The sequence below is a fragment of the Brassica napus genome, chromosome A3 (genome assembly GCF_020379485.1).
Source record: "Brassica napus cultivar Da-Ae chromosome A3, Da-Ae, whole genome shotgun sequence".
In the NCBI taxonomy this organism is placed as follows: Eukaryota; Viridiplantae; Streptophyta; class Magnoliopsida; order Brassicales; family Brassicaceae; genus Brassica; species Brassica napus.
In genome coordinates this window covers 2,987,409-3,005,946 of record NC_063436.1, presented here as the reverse complement: position 1 = coordinate 3,005,946, position 18,538 = coordinate 2,987,409, and the positions used below count along the sequence as shown (strand labels likewise).

Below are 18,538 nucleotides of genomic sequence, written 5' to 3'. Positions count from 1 at the left end.
GTTTGTGGCATGTGGTGGACGACACACTCTAGCTATTATGGAATGGAAGTTGGATCAAGAGGAAACAGAATAACCATGTTAGAAGACTAGAGAGAAGCATTATGTTATAGAAAAAAGGGGAACAAAAGAATTGTTAAGCTTTTGATACTCCCATGAATGATGGATTGATGAATCTATATTAAGAGGAAGGACTATTATATGTAATTTTATTATGATAATAGAAAATAGGTGGTGAAAGAGAAAACAAATAAGAAAAGGGACAATATTGCAGACAATTCTAGTTACTTCTTGTTGTTTTATTGAATCTCGTGTTTATTTTTGGTTTTGAGGTTTTTCAACAACCTTTGACAAGATGAGGAACACAAATGGGGAAGATGTACTTTGATTTTCTTGCTTGTCTTTGTCTTGATCTCACCCATGAGAAGCATCCACTTCCTCTCTTCTTGTTCTTCTTCATTTCTCCATCTTCACTCATCTCTTGATACTCTTCTTCTACTTCTTTACTCATCTCTTGTTTCTCTTCTTCTCCTTCTTCTTTACTCTTGCCTTGCTTCTCTTCTTCTTTCTCTTCCAACTTCACATCCTTGAAAACCCAAATTACTCATCAGTTTCTTTACAACTAGACTTGGATTTATAATCTTGGAATACGTTGGACCTACACAGAGGTATTTTCTTACATTTCCAAAGTTTTAGATCTCTTGGAAATAACTTTAGTTTCAGGTCCAAAGTGTAAATAGTTGTATAAACATAAAACAAAATTATCTTTTATCAAGAGTAAAAGTAAATGTGCATCCCTACTTAGACCATCTCTTTTTTTTTTAATGTAAACCAAGCAAATTTTTAATTTCCACTCTATTGTGTCTCAACTTCTTGAACCTTTTGTATTAGTTTAATTATATAAGAAGGTTAATGTCAAAAAAGGATTAGGTGAAACTTATAACTAATCGATTTTGAATAAAACGAGATCATCATCTTTTTAGATATCTTTATAGTAATTAGTGCTTTGACGAGTTAGAAAACATATATACCAAGTTACACTATGAGTCTGATAAATGTGCCGATACCTGAATGCATGTACACATATATATTATATATATGGATAATGTATAAAGAATGTTGATGGAAATAGGCACGTGAGTTGGACAAAGAATCTTGAAATGGGGTCTAATAAAAGATTTTTCATGAAAAAGTGAAATTATTTGATTATACGTTTTTTTGTGTTTTCTCTGATTGATACTCATGCGCACTATGTTTTGTATATTATGAAAAAAAATCTTAGATCTTAACATGAATCAGATTCATATGTATGGAACATAAAAGTAGAAAGAGTTTTATCATTGTCTCTTTCTATCAATGAAACATTGGTACAATTATTTGTTTGGTGCATCTCTTATCTTATCTTGCAAAAGAATCTAGTTGTTGATGCACGAGCAATTCAAAAAATTTATCAATTATTATTTGCCGTTATCTTTTTTATGGACCTTATGCATGATAGATAATTTTAGGACATACTATATACTACTATACGGATTAAAATACCTCTTGTTGACCTTCCAATTTAAGATTGAAATCTACTGGTGAATCATTAGCTTCCACGTGTCGTTTCAGAGACCGTTCCATGATCGGGGGCGTCTTTGCCGGACTAGGGCTACCGGAGCTAAGCTCAACCGACGTACTCTGTATACCCACATCTCGTTTCAGTCCCATAACTTTCTTTTCTGCTGAAAACACCCCAAATATTCCTTTTTATTATGGAAAAAAACTTCAAGAAAACAACAAATAGAGACATATTTAAAGCCAAATCACCTCGAACAAGAACAGGATCAGGAACATAAAGATCCTCATGAATGACTCTAACGTTAGCATCATTATTGGGTTTATTTTGACCAATATTTGTCAATGGATTGGGATTAGGGTAGTGAAGAGGAGCAGACATAGTGGTGGCCAAGTTTCTGAAAGATCTTGAACTTAATGTTCTAGAAGATAAACACTCCATTGGAACTTCTCCAGACAATGGATTGCAGATATATTTCTCTGCTTCGTTCCACTTTGAATTTAACGCAAACCCTTCTTGTGTTAACCATTCTCTGTTATTGAACATTGCCTTTGCTTGTAACGCTGCATGCCAAAAGAAAATATGACACAAAGTTGAACATTCCTCCTTTGTTTAGTTTGTTCTTATCATGAAAAAAACTTACCCTTGAGTGCATTGGTGAAGGAATATGTTGATGGATCAATCTCTTCTGTAAATAAAAATTTTGAACATTTTCAGAATATATAATTCATGATTATATTAAGATAGAGAAACAGAGTGGTAAAGTTATAGGCACCTTTGAGGGTGTAGCCAGGAGATGAGGCAGTACTAGAGATGTAGTTAAAGTTTGTTCTAGTAGAAGAAGACTTGTGATGATGATCTTCTCGGAAGCTTCCAACGTATGAAGCAGAAAACCTTCTAGAAGTCTGTTTGTCTCGGATTAATCGAGCTCTTCGATCCCATTCTCTTAGGTTCATAAACTCAGGCTCATCTCCACGCAGAGCCATTGGAAACGAAATGTTTCTTTTTGAAAGAGCAAAAACTAATGAGCTTTAAGGAGAGAGGATGAAGCAATCAGGCAGCACCTATAAAATGATTTTTTTTTTTGGTTCTGAAAATGAATTATTTGAGCCAGTCTTTTTATAAAAGTCGTATTGGATATTAATTTTTTAAATACTTTTCATGTCTCTTTACAGATTGTATATATATATATATATATATATATAAAAACTGGTATACAGAGAGATACATATGAGAGGTTGTTAATCATATTGACTGCTCGCCTGTATTTTTAAAAGTCTTGCAATATAGCATTTTGTTTTTTCTTGGGTGTAATCCATTTATAGGAATCAAACTCAGTTGGCATTTTCTGCTTTTTTGTAGTATTTTTTATTTACTTTAAATATGGTCTTTCCTTTTCAATATTTTGAATTCACTTTCTTTTAAAAAAACATTTTTCAGTTTGCTTTTAATATCTCACATATATATATATATATATATATATATATATATCTCACATATATATACATTTTTCAGGTTTCAAGTCCCGGAGAGAGCGGTTTATTAAAAACAATTATGCAGACTACAGAGAAAAGGTTTGCAAGAGATCTTCAACATGGTGCAAGTAAATCTGGTCAGGCGTGGATCTTCATAGGACGGCTCAAGTGATGCAGTTAGGCGTAGGTTTTCATAAGGCAGGTAGTATTGTCGGTTGTCGAATCGTCTATGTAATCTTTCCTATATCATAATTGTAAAATCATAATAAATCAGCGTTAAAAAAAAATATATACGTGTGTGTGTGCCATGATCAATTTTATACTGGATAAATGATTAAATTAATTCTTAATGACTGTCACCAAATGCAAAAGTAAATAAATGAAATATAAGATATTGGAATTGTTGTGGTTCTAAACATATTGGTGTTTTTTCTGGCTTTGTAATGTTCTCGTAAGTTCCTTGTTCTTCTCAATAAAATTATTAGATGATCGAAAAAAAAAAACATATTGGTGTTTGCTGTTTTCATTAATTTAATTTAGCTCGTCGTAATAACTCTGATTTTTAAGTGGCAGTAGTATCACTGGTTCACGCTATTTGTGAGTTGAAAAAATTGGCACAGGTTTTGGAATGGTGGATATATGATTTATTATGAGTGGTTAATAACCACATGCCATTTCACCTAATATAATAGTGTTCACATCAAATGAAATATTGAAAGCATGATAGTAAATAAAACATTTTTAATAATTTGATAGAAAACGACTTATTATTCACTTTAGTTGGTTAATACATTAAAATGAAAAGTAGTGGAAACTAGTCTACCAGACCGTTCCGATATGCTCTTAAGATTCTACCATCTTTTACGTAATTTAGTATCCCATTTCAGATGAGTTTCTTATAAAACGGTTCATTAACAATCTATAAGAAGAGACTTCTTCTTTTCCTTTTGACAGTATTATGTGTACAAAGTAGTGAAGTGCTAATACATATATAGTACTCCCATATATGTGTGTGTGTGAAAACAATGAAAGTTTAAGACTGGACCAACGAAAAATGTTGTTGGCCAACGTTTGAAATTGAGAGGGATGGACCAAAGGAGCGATGGTGGCACATGTTGAGGGGGTTGGCAGAATGTGAAGATTGGATAGGGTGATGAAGTTAATAACATAATATGGGTGTATGTGTATATAGATTATAGAGTGCAGTTGTTTTCAATAACATGGTCTTCTTTTGTTTGGTTATGGTGAGGCAAAATAATTTGATGTGAGATCAAGTGGCCTCAAAATGAAGAGAATCTATAAAGAGTGGTTTGTGGTCATACACATATCAATATATTCATGTCCATGTGAATGTCACCTTCATCATCGGTGTACATGTGACGAAGATGACTAACTATCAACTAGTCATGTATTCTTAGAACAAGTGAGTCTCTTCAATCATGAATGTATGGCCAATGTATCCAAATTAATTGAACTTTCATGCATTTTTTATATATATTTTGATCACATGCTAATGACTTTGGACATAGGAGTGCTTAGGATAATAAGATGATCACTGGAAACGTATTGAGTTGAAATTGATCCAAACTATTTACGATTAGTTGCTCTATTTCATTAAACAAATTCAAAGCATAGCCAAATATAAACTCAGAGCTGATATGTAGATAAATCCGTCGTTGCTAACTCTAAAAATTTAGGTTTTAAGGAATATACAAACCGACTGAGTAAAGCTATTCGGTCTGGACCGGTTAAGCAACTTAAAAGAAGCGGGCTACAACAGAGCTAGAAACTAATGATTGAGGTGGGAGCAGAAGAGGCATGCAAATGTAGGCATCACTTATGACAGGTGAAATATGAAAAAATAATTCTTTAATATATAATCTTTGTCTTTTCTTTTTCTTCTTGCAGTTTTTTATAATTATTTTTGTATTTTCTTTTGTCTATTTTGTGTTGTTCATCTGTTAAAACTTTTACCCACAAAAATCAAATTTGAGCAGATTTTTTTTTTCAGAGAGCAGATTCTTTCTTTTAAGTGTTTTGCACAGCAGTTTCTCTTTTTTTTTCCCGCCGATACTTACGAACCACTTTTTCAATGTGATAAAACTAGATTTATCGCAGGTTAGTACATATTCATGTGAAAATTTATTTGTTTGACCCCTTTTATAAGAGTTTCAGACAAATTGTGGATGATAGGATATTTATAGGCTAAGTATAAATTAAAAGCAGATTTTTTTTTTTGTTAAAAAGTACTACTTTACTTGTATTTTGTTTAAAAGTATTTAAAATTGGTGGAATTCATATCTTAAAATTTGTGATCGCATATGAGCTGGGAAACTAATGGACAAATGAACTAGTAAGTTTAATTTGTGGGAGATTAGACTATGACTATGAGTAATCTGGGAAACCAATGGGCCAATAAAACAGTAGTTTCTTCAGCTTACTTGTAAGGCCCGGTTCTGACTATATACATGAACAAAAATAAACAAAAGTTTTTGTTTGTCTTAAAATTCCATGTAAGATTGTATCTCTAAAAAGAGATTTTACACAGAAAATCCTATAGTAGTTAATAACTAGAGAGAAATATCTTCAATTCTGTAACAGATGTATTTATGTATCAATACCTTATATGTGAGGTGTCCACTACTTCCAAGATATCGGATGCTTCATAAAACAGAAACTAATCACCCTACTATAAAGTCTCTAAACAATGATTAGTTAACCAAACTTTTTATAACAAAGACGAAACTAGTACTTCATGCGTTGAACCGTACTGTGTTTTTAATCGCGGACACAATCTTTGATTAATCCAAGGCAAAGATACGGCCTAATGATATTTAAATCATGTTCAAGTTCACTGTTACATCTAATCAATAATTTGTGTGCAAAAAACTATCAATAAGAAAATTAATCACATCAGCATTAGTCAGGGGGCAAGATAAACAAGTTGTCTGGATTATGCCAAACAGTAAGCATGCAGTCACGCTATTGTCACGTGTTGTTGGCTCTACATCATATCCTTCGCTACCTTTTTTAATTTACACTTCTCGATTATATTTTTTATTGTTTAATAACACAAGTATTTTGAACGGGTGTACAAGTGGTTTTTACAGAAACAGAAAGTTATTTCAAGTGGATTGGGAAACGAGGGAACATCATGAACTTGGGAGAAACAATTTCATGACTTGTCTCTGTTCAGTTATTTTTTGCTTCAAAAATATTGCCTCTTTTGGTCGGCCAAAAGCATTACATTATTGATAAGTCCTAGTAACTTACTGGTATTAAAATGTGTCTTCTGAATTAACTGTCTTCTGAAAATTCAAACTGATGTTTTTTTACTTCTTGCAAGGACTAAATCAAAATATATATGGGCATAACATCTAGTTGAGATATGTCCACCAAATTTTGACTGTCTATTAAAACTAAATACAATTACATCCGTATATCATAAAGTTCGGTTTTGAAAAGTACATATGAAAAATAGAACTAGTGTATGGTGATCACTGAATAAATAGTTCCCCGTATATTATGCTCTGGTATATTGAAATGGAATTAATTAAATTGGTCAGCAAAAGAAACATGTCTAATACATTAAAATCATTAAGTTGTATGGTTCAGAACTGGAGACTTTGTAGCAAGGCCAGGTTCAACTTATGCTTGATTGCATGGTGGAACACGAGAAAAGACACGTGGTATTGTGTTTTACATGCACTTAGTTTGATAGCCGTATTAGTCTGGTTCAATTGACAAGACTAATGAGCCCAAGTTCCAATTTTGTTGGGTTTGATGAAGTCATTAGTAAATATTTATCCGTTTTTATTTAAGTTTATTTTAGGATTTTCGCGTATATAATTTGTTTTACCAATCATATTAGTGCACTTTTAAATTTATACACCATATTCAAATCTCTCTAGTTAGTAGAAATAATTTAATAGGATTAAAACTGATATTTTGTTTGATCATCTGCATTAAATACAGTTATTTTAAAAATATAATCATATATATATATATATATATTTTTTATCTCATATTTAATAGGTTCATTTTTGGTTTTATATAGTGAATGCCAATATATTTTATAGTTAGTAATTTGGTATTTTGGGTGATTGATGTGTATATATATAATATTGACTGAAAAATGTAACCATGCATGCATTGCACCAAGTTCCCTCTATATATATACACCTCCACAAGTGAATTCTCCTTCAAATCAGTTCTCTTCTATCCAAAGCGCTTTCTTCTATATCAGTCTAAAATTACCAAAAAACAATATTGCGTTTTCGCTTACTTCTTAAAAAGATAGAAACAGGTCTCATTACCTACGACAACTGTTCACCCATTGTTATATTAAATTGTGTCAGATTATGGAAACAAAGAGGGTCATGATGAGCTCAGAGAGATCAAAGCAGAAGAAGAGATCAATATGTAGAAGATTGGGGAAGCATATTAAAGAACAGAAGGGAAGGATTTACATCATCAGAAGATGTGTGGTCATGCTCCTTTGCTGGCATGATTGATCGGAAATAAAAGTTTTCGAACCGTGCCAGGTTCAAATGTATGTATGCACGTACCACACGTTGAGTATGTGTGCATGTGGGTTACTAAATGAGGGAAGAGTGGTGTTAGAGGTAGGGTGAAAACCGGTTTGCTTGGTTTAATTTTGTGAGTTCTACCGATCGAATTGTATATATAGTGACCTCAACCCTTTCGTTGGTTGTTTTTAAACTAATATTTACATTATGCAATGGCTTATATATTGATTCATCAATATTAAAGTACTATATCGTATTCTATAATGTGATATCAGATTGTCTAGAGATGTAAAATATCAATATGATAGATTTGGATTCGAGACCACTAGTACAACCATCACTGTTGATTATAAAACTACTAGTTATGAAAATGAGATCCGACCATAGGTGTGTCAAGAAATTAAAAGAGTAATATTTTCTTTTAATGTCTATGATGATTCTCGACCATGTATCTGTTTGTTTTTAACCTCGTCCATGTCCCTCTTTCTTATAAATTTGTCAAAAACTTCAAATTATTTTGGATGCAGTAAGCCATTTGAATGAGTGACTGGAATCCAGTTTACGGCAAGGAAACTTTTCGTGTGCGACAATCAAAATAATTGTCTCGCGTCACAATTACACTTTTTAGGTCAAATATTAAACTTGAACAACTTGGTACCAGCTAGCTCATCTCCCAACTGATACCACCTAGACCTAGTCATAACCAACAGTCTCCACGTTAGATTCGACATACCTCGTGAATTTTCAGCTCAACTTGTAGCTTCTCCCAAGGTCACCCAAAAATCGCAAGAAAACCTAATTTCTTTTTTTCAATGGTTGATATTTTTAAGCGAATATTCAATATAACTCACGGTTTAGAATTCTAATTAATGCCATGTAGTTTTGATCCAAAACAAAGCCATGTAGAGGCGGCTTAGGAGGAGACAGGCAGTGCGACCACCCCGTACCAGCCCTAATCCGATGTCTCCCATATAATAAAAATTAAAGGTTCTGATTTTGTATATATATTTTTTGTACAAATTTAATCTATTTCAAACGAAATTGGATGTCTATTTTTTTTTCATCACAAACTTACAAAAATATTACTTATAACGTTTTTAAAAAAAAGAAATTTAAAACCTAAATTTAGGAGTACAAAATTACTTTTGCCCTATGGCTCATCAAAATATTGAGCCGGTTCTGATGTCATGTAGTTCTTTAAGATATCTCAAATCGCATCGTTTCATTTAACGGGTTTCATCGAAGGGTTTAACGTTTCCTTGGAGGTTTAGTCTGATATACGTCAATATAAATTGTTTATAGAAATGGTCCGTGGAGGTTACTCGCATTAACATGCGTGTTTGCTTGCGATATTTTAAAATTCGAATGGTAGCCCAGTAATATTATTTGGGCTTCAAAACAATAGCCCAATAATATTTATTCTTTCTTGGGCTCGTCTTAAAATCGTAAACTTTTATTCCAATCACGAACGTATAAATGAAAATTTGACAACAAAATAATCAAGAACAAGAGTTTGGTAATAGAAACATGTCTAGAATACAAAGGGAATAAGAGCTTTGACATGCTTAGGGAAGTCATCAAACTTGGAAAGATACCATCTTCTCGTAGCATAGCTCCGACCAATGAGATAGAAAGTTGTTCCCATGGCGAAAGAAAACGAGTAAATGGTCTGAGAAACCATAAAGAAGCTCCAAAACACAATGATCTCGAACAGGTAATGAGGGCATATGACTGTATTAAACAGACCTCCTTTTGGTATCTTGTACACTTTCTTCCCACCTTCTTCGTTCCTCAGCTTAGCTAGAAGAACATGGTGATAGAGATTCCCAACGATTCCCACAACAAACATGACAACCCCGAGGAGTTTCAGATCGAAATGTGGCTCGGTTAGTCCAAGTGCGAAGCTCTGGCTGTATAGCATCAAGACCGTGGAGGAGAAGTAGCTGCTGGTTATGAGGAAAGCTGAGTCTACAGCCATCTCTCCGCTGTACTTGTGAATGAACATAACCTGTTCGATGAAATGCGTTAGAGAGAGGAAACTTTAAAATGATGAGTATAAACTGTTCGACGAAATGCCTGAGAGAGGGAGAGGGGTTTACCTCGAAGATTCTTTTGAGGAAATGGAGGGCAAGTGCGGATTTGAGGAGAAGGAATCTGAGGTCATCGGAAGGTAAGACGAAGAAGGACGCTGCGGCGGCTAGGAAGGCTGGTGTGTATAGCAAAAGCATTCCGATTCGGCTGGAGAAGCTGCCGAATCGGTGCTTTTGTGGTTGTGGTGATGCTGATGATGATGATGATGCGAATTTGGAGTATTTGAGATGGTTTCCTCTCACTTCAGACCAACCGATCTGCGCAAGAGCGGCTAAACCCACGACGCTCATAGTATTGAGCAACATCGACGGAGGTGGTGGATACACGAAACTTGTCGCCATGTCCATTTTTCTTTTGTTCTTTGTAAGAAGACGAAGCTGTTTCTGGAAATTGAATGATTAATGTCGTCTCGAACTTTCTTGTATTTATAGCGACAATTTTTTTATTATGTTTTAAATGATAAATATTCCCAAGGAGACACGGACACGTAACCAGATGCAATTATTCAGATATGGTATGATTTAGAGCAGCATTATTGCAGTATGTAAAACGGTTTCTTAGGCAAAAAGGTGTGTGTGGGCTCCACCAATATTTTAAAAACGGTGACAGAAGACGTGAGTTGAGGATCGCTTCAGATGGGTTTTGTGCACTGTTTGCGGGTCCCACCGACACGTGGCGGCCCGCAATTGGTGCGATTTTAATTTTTTTTTTTTAAATCAGATAAAGCAAAAATAAAAAAGTTTTAGAAACCCAAAAAGGGGTTCAGTGGATAATCATGCTCTTAGCTGTCGTTTTCTTTTGGTCAACTCTTTGATTTTATTTACGTAACAAACAAACGATCGTGGAAACATATAAAGTTGTGGGTGGTGGTAAGTCTTGACTTTGAATCCTTGTGTGAACACATCTCATCTACCGTGAGTATGTATCGTATCCATTTGTAGTTGCTTTTACAGCCTTCACGCTGTTTCGCGTAGCAACATATATAAACTTGCGTGTTATCCTATTGATCGGTCGGTAGTGTGCATACAGAAGTGCAAAATAATAATAACAATCAATATCAAAATTTGTAGTTCACACTTCAGAATAAAGTTAAAACGCCAATGTATGTATACCAATATCGAAATAATAAGTATGCTAAATGTAAATAATTTAATCCATCAAACGAAAAAAAAGCTAAAGAATTTGTAGGTATACTATATTTATCCTTTTTTTAACTACCTCCTATTTATCCTAAGATCAAACATAATCGATATTTGTAACAGTTGAGCAATGCATAGAATAATAAAATATTTCTAAAGGAAAGCTTCGATGTCTATCTCAACGAAAGAGCATGGATCAGTGATGTCAAAGTTGTTCAAAACCTGGAGCAATAAAAATAACAGACCGGTTTAAATCACAGACCAAACTGCTTGGTTTTGATTTATTTTCAATCAAAACAAAGATGAAGCCCGTATTACCTGAGGATGCACGATTCCAAAGTTACCAATATGTTTCCCTTTGTAAATAATGCTAGCTTGTCCAACAGGTAAAAACTCAGGTTCCTTTTCACAGATTAGAGCAAAAAAATAGTTTTGAGTGTTTGCGTTTGGTAATGAAAGACAAAATGTAACTCGCAGAAAAGAAGCTTACTTCAGAGCGGTTTATATGGTACCCGGTCTTGTCACCGTTTGGCAAAAATGGGACTCCCATAACTTCCATGATTCTATCCACGAGACCATGTACAAGCTGAATAATACAGATTTTTTTAGTATCATTCATGGCCAAGAAGATGAATTGGGAAAAGAGAGGAAATAAAATCAACATACCTCAAATCCAGAAGTAGCACCACAGTATAGTGCAGCGAGATGGCGGCGATTGGATGCACCAAGGTCTTTTGTTTCATCCAATAAGGTCACATCACTTATCTCAAAAATCTTGAAACAACAAAAAAGAAAACAAGTTTTGATTCAAGAGAACTCAGATTCAGCTGACATATTTCATATTTGGAGAAAGTAAGGTAAATCGAATCTAACTCTTAAGTACGGTAAATAAAATTTCTTACATAACACGCCTATACAATTACAGATACAAACCATTCCCCCAAAAAAAACTCTATATTATACAACAACAAAAAGGAACAAGAGTCCTTCAAGATTCAAGAAACAAAAACATGTTCTTCTTCTTCTTCTTAAGATTTCATCTAGGACCAGAGAGCTCCATTGCTTGCGCAAGTAAAGTAGAGTCATCAGTAAGATCAGAGTATCTATCTGAAGATGACATCAACTCATTTACCCTGTTGCTATATTTTGAACCACTATCTGATCTCTGAGAAGCTTCCCATCTCTCAGCAAGTCCATCACCTTCCAGCATTCTAACAACTTCAGACATTTTCGGTCTATGTCCAGGCAGATACTGTGTGCACAACAAAGCCACTCTCACCATTTCTTCCAACTCAATCTCATCATAGCTCTTATTCTTCAGCAACTGTTTATCCACAAGCACCTCAAGATTCTTCTCTTGATGTATCTTTTTCACCCACTCAAGCATTGCGCCTTTCTGGTTAGCCGCTTTACCAAACTCAAGAGCTCTTTGGCCTGTTACAAGCTCAAGGAGAAGAATCCCAAACCCGAAAACATCAGTTTTCTCAGAGGACTGACCAGTTGAGAGATACTCAGGAGCTATGTGACCAACCGTGCCTCTCACGGCAGTTGTGACATGAGAATCTTGGTGATCCAAGAGCTTAGCCAAACCAAAGTCACCGACCACAGCTTCACAGTAGTCATCAAGAAGTATATTAGCTGCTTTGACATCACGGTGGATAATCTTGGGATCACATTGCTCATGGAGATACACAAGCCCTCTTGCAGCTCCTATAGCTATCTTCTTCCTAATGCTCCAATCAAGAACTGGTTTGGCTTTCATTCTAGATGCAACACTTCCATTAGACATGTAAGGATAAACAAGAAGCTTCTCAGCTTGCGTGATGCAGAAGCCATAGAGTCTTAAGAGGTTTCTGTGAACAGCTAAACTGATCATTTCGACTTCTGTCTGAAACTGAATCTCTCCTCCTAATGCATTTCCATCTTTAAGCCTTTTCACCGCAACCACGGTGTTGTCTCCAAGTATACCTTTGTATACATTCCCATAGCCACCTTTCCCCAATAAGTTCTTACTGCTAAAGTTATTCGTCGCAATCTGAAGCTCCCTGAAGCCGAACCTCCTCAGGTTTCCAAGTGAAACTTCCTCATGATAATGCCCATCTGATGAAAACATTATTAATGAACTTTGTTACAAATGATTCTTGTAAGAGTGTTTGTTGCATGCAAGTAAGAAAAACATAAGTATCAAACCTTTAACATCAAAGAATGTGTTCTGGTTGTTTCTTTGTCTCCACCAGAGAAACAGCCCAACAGCTATGAAGATCATTGATACAGTCCCAACGCTAGCTCCTACGGCTATTGCCATTTTGTGGTTCTTAGATCTACCGGTGTATAAAGGAGCTTAAAAAGAGAAAGTAATGTTGGTTAGGTATCATCAAAGATCAGCATATATAAAGCTTACTTCAAGTAGCTAGTTAGTTAGTTACCTCCAGTATCATTCAAGTTCATGGACATTGGTATCAATGTAGTTCCATTGCAGTCTGGTTCCTTACCCGTAGGACATATCAGTGGGTTCCCAACGATGCTGTAAATCAAAAGGACTATTAATGCTGAACAAAGCTATAGAGAGAGAGTGAGACATAGAGAAAGAATCAATCACCTAAAGGTCTTTGCAGCAAATCTTGGGACTGGAGCACTAAGATTGTTGTATGATAAATCACTGGGGAAAAAAATAAAACAGATCAAATCTTAAGTCTCTATTTATGACATGGTTACTCGTTAATGTGAACTGAAGATTAATTTAGCTTACAGTAAGGCGAGCTGAGTCATATTGGATAGTGACAGAGGAATAACTCCGGAGAGAGAGTTGTTGTTAAGTCTCCTGATGATACACAATATGACATATTAAGATCATATTGTGTTTAAGAGATATATGAACAACGTTTCTTCTGTTCTTACATGTATTGCAAGCTTCGAAGATAGCCTAGTGAAAAAGGAACTTCACCGAGGAAGAAGTTATCAGAGAGATCAAGAGTCTCAAGCCTTGTAAGCCGACCAAACTCAGAAGGTATTTTTCCTGTTATGTTGTTGTTCTGTAACAGCCTGCAAGAAAAAAAAAACCATCAAGAACACACACACACAAAAACTTTTATTAAGCATAAGTAATTAAGTACTCACACTATCCGAAGATTTGTTAAGTTGGTAATGCTTGGAGATAGTGTACCAGATAAGTTCTGACTAGGTGTGCCCCTGTAATAAAATTCAAGTAATACATGAACTTGCTCACTGATATAATAAATGAATTATTAATGTAAAATTTGAAACTCACAAGCCAATGACAAAGTTTTCTGAAGAACAAGTGACCATTGTCCAACTACAAGGATCGACAGCATCTCTATCCCAGCTATCAAGAACACCATGAGGGTCATGTAATGAAGCTTTTATGTCCATCAAAGCTTGCACTAGAGAAAAATTTCATTTGCCATATTAGTTTGGATCAAGAACGACAAAAGGGAGGAGAGAAAAAAAAACTAGAAAACTGGAAATTTTGTTGCTAAGAAGTGAGACTAAGTTACCTTCAAAGTTAACTCCATTAGAAGAAAGCAAACCGTTTACAGATGTGAGAAGGTATAAAAATCCCAAGAGATAAACCAAGGATCTTCTCATCATCATAACTATAGTACTGCTCCTCATTGTTGAAACAGAGAGAAAGGAATGAGCAGAAAACAAGACTCAGTTTCCAGATAATTTGGTTTCTGATGGATAGAGACTTGAGAGAGAAAGAGAAAAATAGATTGGAAGAATCAAAACACCAAATCTTTATATTTTTTCTTTTAGATTGCTTACTATGGCAGAAGAACCCACTTCACCAAAAAGCATAATCTTTATTGAAAAGAATTATTATTTTATGTGTCAGAAATGAAAAAAATAAGGAAAAGATATACAAGATTCATTGGTAGTCTAAAGTGAAGTTCATAGCATGCCTGTCGATAAAGCTTGTGTGTGGGGGGAGACCGTTAAAAAGGTAATAAAATTATGTGAAAGATGTAAAAGAATATTAATATTTGCCCATATTCTTTGTAATGGACAAGGATAGTTAGTAGAGCAAATCTAATCTGAATACAAATATCAAAAAGAGTAAAGCAGGAAATTATAATATTGTTCTTTTGCTCGCTGCCACTCTGTCATGTTTTTGTCTATCAGTCTTATGGTTTCTTGTTTTGTTTTAAAATACTTATCTCACATTCTTTTAAATTTATTTCACATATATTTAGAGTATTTAATTTATTTTTATACAGTATATAAATTTCATGAAAAAAGTTAAGTGGGTTTCAAAGGAATTGTTAAAACAAAAAAAACACCGATGACTGTCATGTTTACATCGCTTGGCCATGCATAGCTAAACTATATAAATATGTATATTATCTATGGACATACATTATATGTTTACCTCAGTATATAGTAATATTTTTAGATGTAGTCGAACTTTAAGGTTAATATGCTTTGAGAATGTGAGAACTTCGATGAGAGGAGTATATTGAAAAAGAAGATGAAACTAGGCTCAAGAAATTTTATACTGCTTGTTGATTTTGTTGCCCACTCAATTTTCAGCATCTTTGTCTTCTCGATGTGTGGAGATACGAAGTAATCAAACATCTTAAATATATTGTTGGCCAAAATTCAATACGTTGTAATTTTATTGCATACATATTTCTTTGTAGTGCGACAACCGTTAGTATAATACCGTTTCACAACGTAAGTAGTTTAGGCTAAAAGTAGTAATATTAATAAAGTTGCTACCTTTTAAAAAGTAGTGTTTAAATAATAAATTAAAAAATTATAAAAAGATTATACTATTTGATCGGCCACATTATAACCAGAAAATATAAAAATTACCAAAATATGTAAAATTATCGACCGTTCGAAACAAATTTTTTCTTAAAACTAATTAAAATATGGGACATAAGGAGTAGTATTCATCCTAGCACACGCTCGTTTAGACTTTTTTTAGCGTCGGAAACTAATTTAAGATTTATAACTAATTGTTACTAAATAAGAGTAAAGGAGACCTACATTGATAAACTAATACTAACAATGAATTTTCTATGTACATTCAATTTCCAGTTCTTTGCTAGGTTTTCTTTTATTTGTGTGGAGCCTTGGCCTTTTTTGAAAAGAAATATATTCGATAAATCCCACTATAAGACCTAACGATCATATAGTATATATATATGATAGATATAAACTAAGATAACCCAGAATCCAAGTACAAGACATTAAAATTTTAACCCTACATTGTCCAATCTATTTGTCGTTTTCACTAGGTTTTGTCTATGTGTGAGTTGGCAAAGTTGTATTATGACAAGCATTTGCATTTTTTGAAAATATATAGACAACTCTATATGGGGTTAAATAAAATTATTTATTTTAGTCTGTTAGAATTATTACAGATATTTGTTCTGATGTTATGTGATAGTTATCGTGAAAATAGATCATCGATCCATTTTTTTCTTTAAAATATAAATCTTTCGAGGATTAGTTAGTTTGATTCAAATAAACAATACTAATAAATGACTCCTAATAAATAGAGCTGAATATAAACTCTTTGTTTTTAAGTTTTCATGATGTCGATAAGTTTAAGAAATCCCAACACCTATAAAGTTTATTTTGTAATATACGTTGACAAAAAATGTTGTTCGATTAGTGAAGTGTCTTTATTTATTTTTATTTTATTTTAAATAATGTCGCACACATTTAAACGATTTTCCAACGTGCTGTACATTTAAATATAACATTCTTACATCATGGTTATCTTCATCAAAACGTACCGCGACCTAACCAAAGAGAAAGAAACAAAACAAAAAGATTCTAAATTTGTGGTGAACAATATACTGTATCATTTTCTGTTCAAGAATTACTTTCCCAAGCATCAAGAATTAGTCAAGGTTTTATAGTTTGGTCCACGTGACTCGGTTTCTTAAAACTCGATTTATGAGACAATCATTAATGTTTAATGCTTTTCTGGTCGATTTGACGTTTGATGGAAAATGGGTTCTGTGAATTTCAGAGGAAACAAAAGTAAAAAACATAAATACTGTATAAGATTACAAAACATGACAAGAAAGATTGTGCAGAATGCAGATAGAGAAATATGATTCCCAACTTGAGTCCTATGCCTGCGGTGGTGGAGCTATACTGTCACAGCTTCAATAATGTTAAGTGAATAGTGTATGGTGACATTATATGAGATGATTGGCCGTCGTATTATTTGAACATACGATTTGCTTCTATTTTTTTGTGATTTGTATTACGACAATTTACAGGTATTATAAATTTGATACAGAAAATTTGCTATTTACAACAAAAAGATATACGCAATTGTCACATTTCCATTGGTTTAAACTTCAAAGTAGAGACTGAGTTTTACTATACATTTTCTTTGTGATTACTGAAAAGTATCATAAATGAGTCAAGAATTCATATTAAGAAGAAATAATTAAAATGGATATACGTACGTCTGGCTAGATCAAGATGTGGTACATAAAAAAAACATATAGATAATTAGTTTATTTAGGGGTTTTACAGCCATTACATTGCATATTTACGGTTGACAGTGTAATATATATACTACACACCCAATGGCAATGACCCAATTGTCTAATACTTTGTTCTTTACTCCCTAGAGTTTTGTATTTGTCTTTTTAGCTCACCTAATTGTCATCAAGTTCCAAGTAAAATAATGTGGTTTTTATTAATAAAGTATGTAAACTTGATTTACGCTTAAAGTAATAGCTTTAATCATATAAAATGATATACTAACATGTGTGTAATAAGATTTCAAAATGCGTTAATGAAAACGTAGACGGAGTAAGTCTATATAACCATGCAAAGTAAACTTAATAATCGCTGAGTTGTGTTGCATATTGATAAGCTAAAAGATGATGATACTGTTATTATCCTTACAAGTATACAACAACAAACAAATTATAATCATATTGTTTCTTAGAACCGTTGAAATCATGAAAATTTGAAATTAGTTATGTTCTATTTGGATAAATTTATCCATAATTGTAAATAGAATGATTATAAACAAGTGAGTGACAAAAAAATAGAAAGAAAGAAAGAATGACTATAACCATGTCTTTGTTAAATACTGAACAAACGGTTTCAGGACCAAAGCTTACTCTTGATCTTATTGAACAAGGCTCTTAAATAGCCAAAGCAAAACAACTGCACCTCCTTATCATACGGAGGATTTTCTACAACAAGAAACAGAACTGAACGTGTCCTTAGTAACAACTAAGCAACAACTCCTACAAAAGTGGAGCCATTATTAAACGACAAAGACTTAATCAACTAACAAATTCCTTCCCTAAACTGTTTGCTGCAAGCAAGAGCAGTTTACTTCGGTGCTTCAACCAACCCGAGCATCTTCCTTAGCTTCACGAACGTCTCCAACTTCAGTGGCTTAGTCATAATGTCTGCCAATTGATCTTGTGTGCCACAGTGTATCAACTTCACTTTGCCTTCTCCAGTCAGCTCCCTTAAGTAATGAAAACGAACCTCAATGTGTTTGCTACGACCGTGATGAATCGGATTCTTTGAAAGTTGAATGGTTGAACTGTTGTCGCACTTGATTGTGATGCACTCTTCAAGACTCTCTCCAATTTTGTCAAGCACTCTAGCCATCCAAACTCCTTGAGTTGCGCATGATACAGCTGCTATGTATTCAGCCTCCGTGGTAGATAGTGCAACGATTGACTGCTTCTTTGAACTCCATGACACTGCTCCTCCAGCTAACATGAACAC

At 33.9% G+C, this 18,538-nt stretch overlaps 4 protein-coding genes across 5 annotated transcripts; 1 reads left to right on the top strand and 3 right to left on the bottom strand.

Annotated features, from left to right (window-relative positions):
- Positions 1-192: 192 nt before the first annotated feature.
- On the bottom strand, positions 193-2,672 carry LOC111204309. 2 transcript variants are annotated; one of them, XM_022698687.2, is made up of 5 exons: positions 2,331-2,672; positions 2,199-2,243; positions 1,807-2,118; positions 1,540-1,721; positions 193-583 (listed from the first exon to the last, which is right to left on the bottom strand). In XM_022698687.2, exons 1-5 carry the CDS (start codon positions 2,539-2,541, stop codon positions 335-337), a joined length of 999 nt encoding a protein of 332 aa, XP_022554408.2. In that variant the 5' UTR covers positions 2,542-2,672; the 3' UTR covers positions 193-334. The 2 variants fall into 2 exon arrangements, with proteins under 2 accessions (XP_022554408.2, XP_022554409.2); XM_022698688.2 differs by having other exon boundaries at positions 1,540-1,718.
- A 4,375-nt stretch (positions 2,673-7,047) lies between these two features.
- Positions 7,048-9,216, top strand: LOC106441494 (small polypeptide DEVIL 1-like). Its single transcript, XM_048770650.1, has one exon. The coding sequence runs from the start codon at positions 7,392-7,394 to the stop codon at positions 7,542-7,544; it is 153 nt and encodes a 50-aa protein (XP_048626607.1). The 5' UTR covers positions 7,048-7,391; the 3' UTR covers positions 7,545-9,216.
- On the bottom strand, positions 8,997-10,067 carry LOC111210955 (very-long-chain enoyl-CoA reductase-like). Its single transcript, XM_048770645.1, has 2 exons — positions 9,659-10,067; positions 8,997-9,567 (listed from the first exon to the last, which is right to left on the bottom strand). Exons 1-2 carry the CDS (start codon positions 9,995-9,997, stop codon positions 9,091-9,093), a joined length of 816 nt encoding a protein of 271 aa, XP_048626602.1. The 5' UTR covers positions 9,998-10,067; the 3' UTR covers positions 8,997-9,090.
- Positions 10,068-11,647: 1,580 nt separating this feature from the next.
- LOC106433161 (protein NSP-INTERACTING KINASE 1) lies at positions 11,648-14,736 on the bottom strand. Its single transcript, XM_013874007.3, has 9 exons — positions 14,305-14,736; positions 14,058-14,190; positions 13,907-13,978; positions 13,688-13,831; positions 13,539-13,610; positions 13,389-13,448; positions 13,216-13,313; positions 12,980-13,129; positions 11,648-12,889 (listed from the first exon to the last, which is right to left on the bottom strand). The coding sequence occupies exons 1-9, from the start codon at positions 14,420-14,422 to the stop codon at positions 11,826-11,828; spliced, it is 1,911 nt and encodes a 636-aa protein (XP_013729461.2). The 5' UTR covers positions 14,423-14,736; the 3' UTR covers positions 11,648-11,825.
- Positions 14,737-18,538: the final 3,802 nt, after the last annotated feature.

Coding starts and splice junctions, on each gene's coding strand:
- LOC111210955 (XM_048770645.1), bottom strand. CDS start 9,997: ATGGACATGGCGACAAGTTTCGTGTATCCACCACCTCCGTCGATGTTG. Junction 9,568..9,658: donor TCCTCAAAAGAATCTTCGAG/GTAAACCCCTCT, acceptor TTCATCGAACAG/GTTATGTTCATTCACAAGTA.
- LOC106441494 (XM_048770650.1), top strand. CDS start 7,392: ATGGAAACAAAGAGGGTCATGATGAGCTCAGAGAGATCAAAGCAGAAG.
- LOC111204309 (XM_022698687.2), bottom strand. CDS start 2,541: ATGGCTCTGCGTGGAGATGAGCCTGAGTTTATGAACCTAAGAGAATGG. Junction 2,244..2,330: donor TCCTGGCTACACCCTCAAAG/GTGCCTATAACT, acceptor TTTTATTTACAG/AAGAGATTGATCCATCAACA. Junction 584..1,539: donor AATTGGAAGGTCAACAAGAG/GTATTTTAATCC, acceptor TGGGTTTTCAAG/GATGTGAAGTTGGAAGAGAA.
- LOC106433161 (XM_013874007.3), bottom strand. CDS start 14,422: ATGAGGAGCAGTACTATAGTTATGATGATGAGAAGATCCTTGGTTTAT. Junction 14,191..14,304: donor TAATGGAGTTAACTTTGAAG/GTAACTTAGTCT, acceptor ATTTTTCTCTAG/TGCAAGCTTTGATGGACATA. Junction 13,449..13,538: donor ATGACTCAGCTCGCCTTACT/GTAAGCTAAATT, acceptor TTTTTTCCCCAG/TGATTTATCATACAACAATC.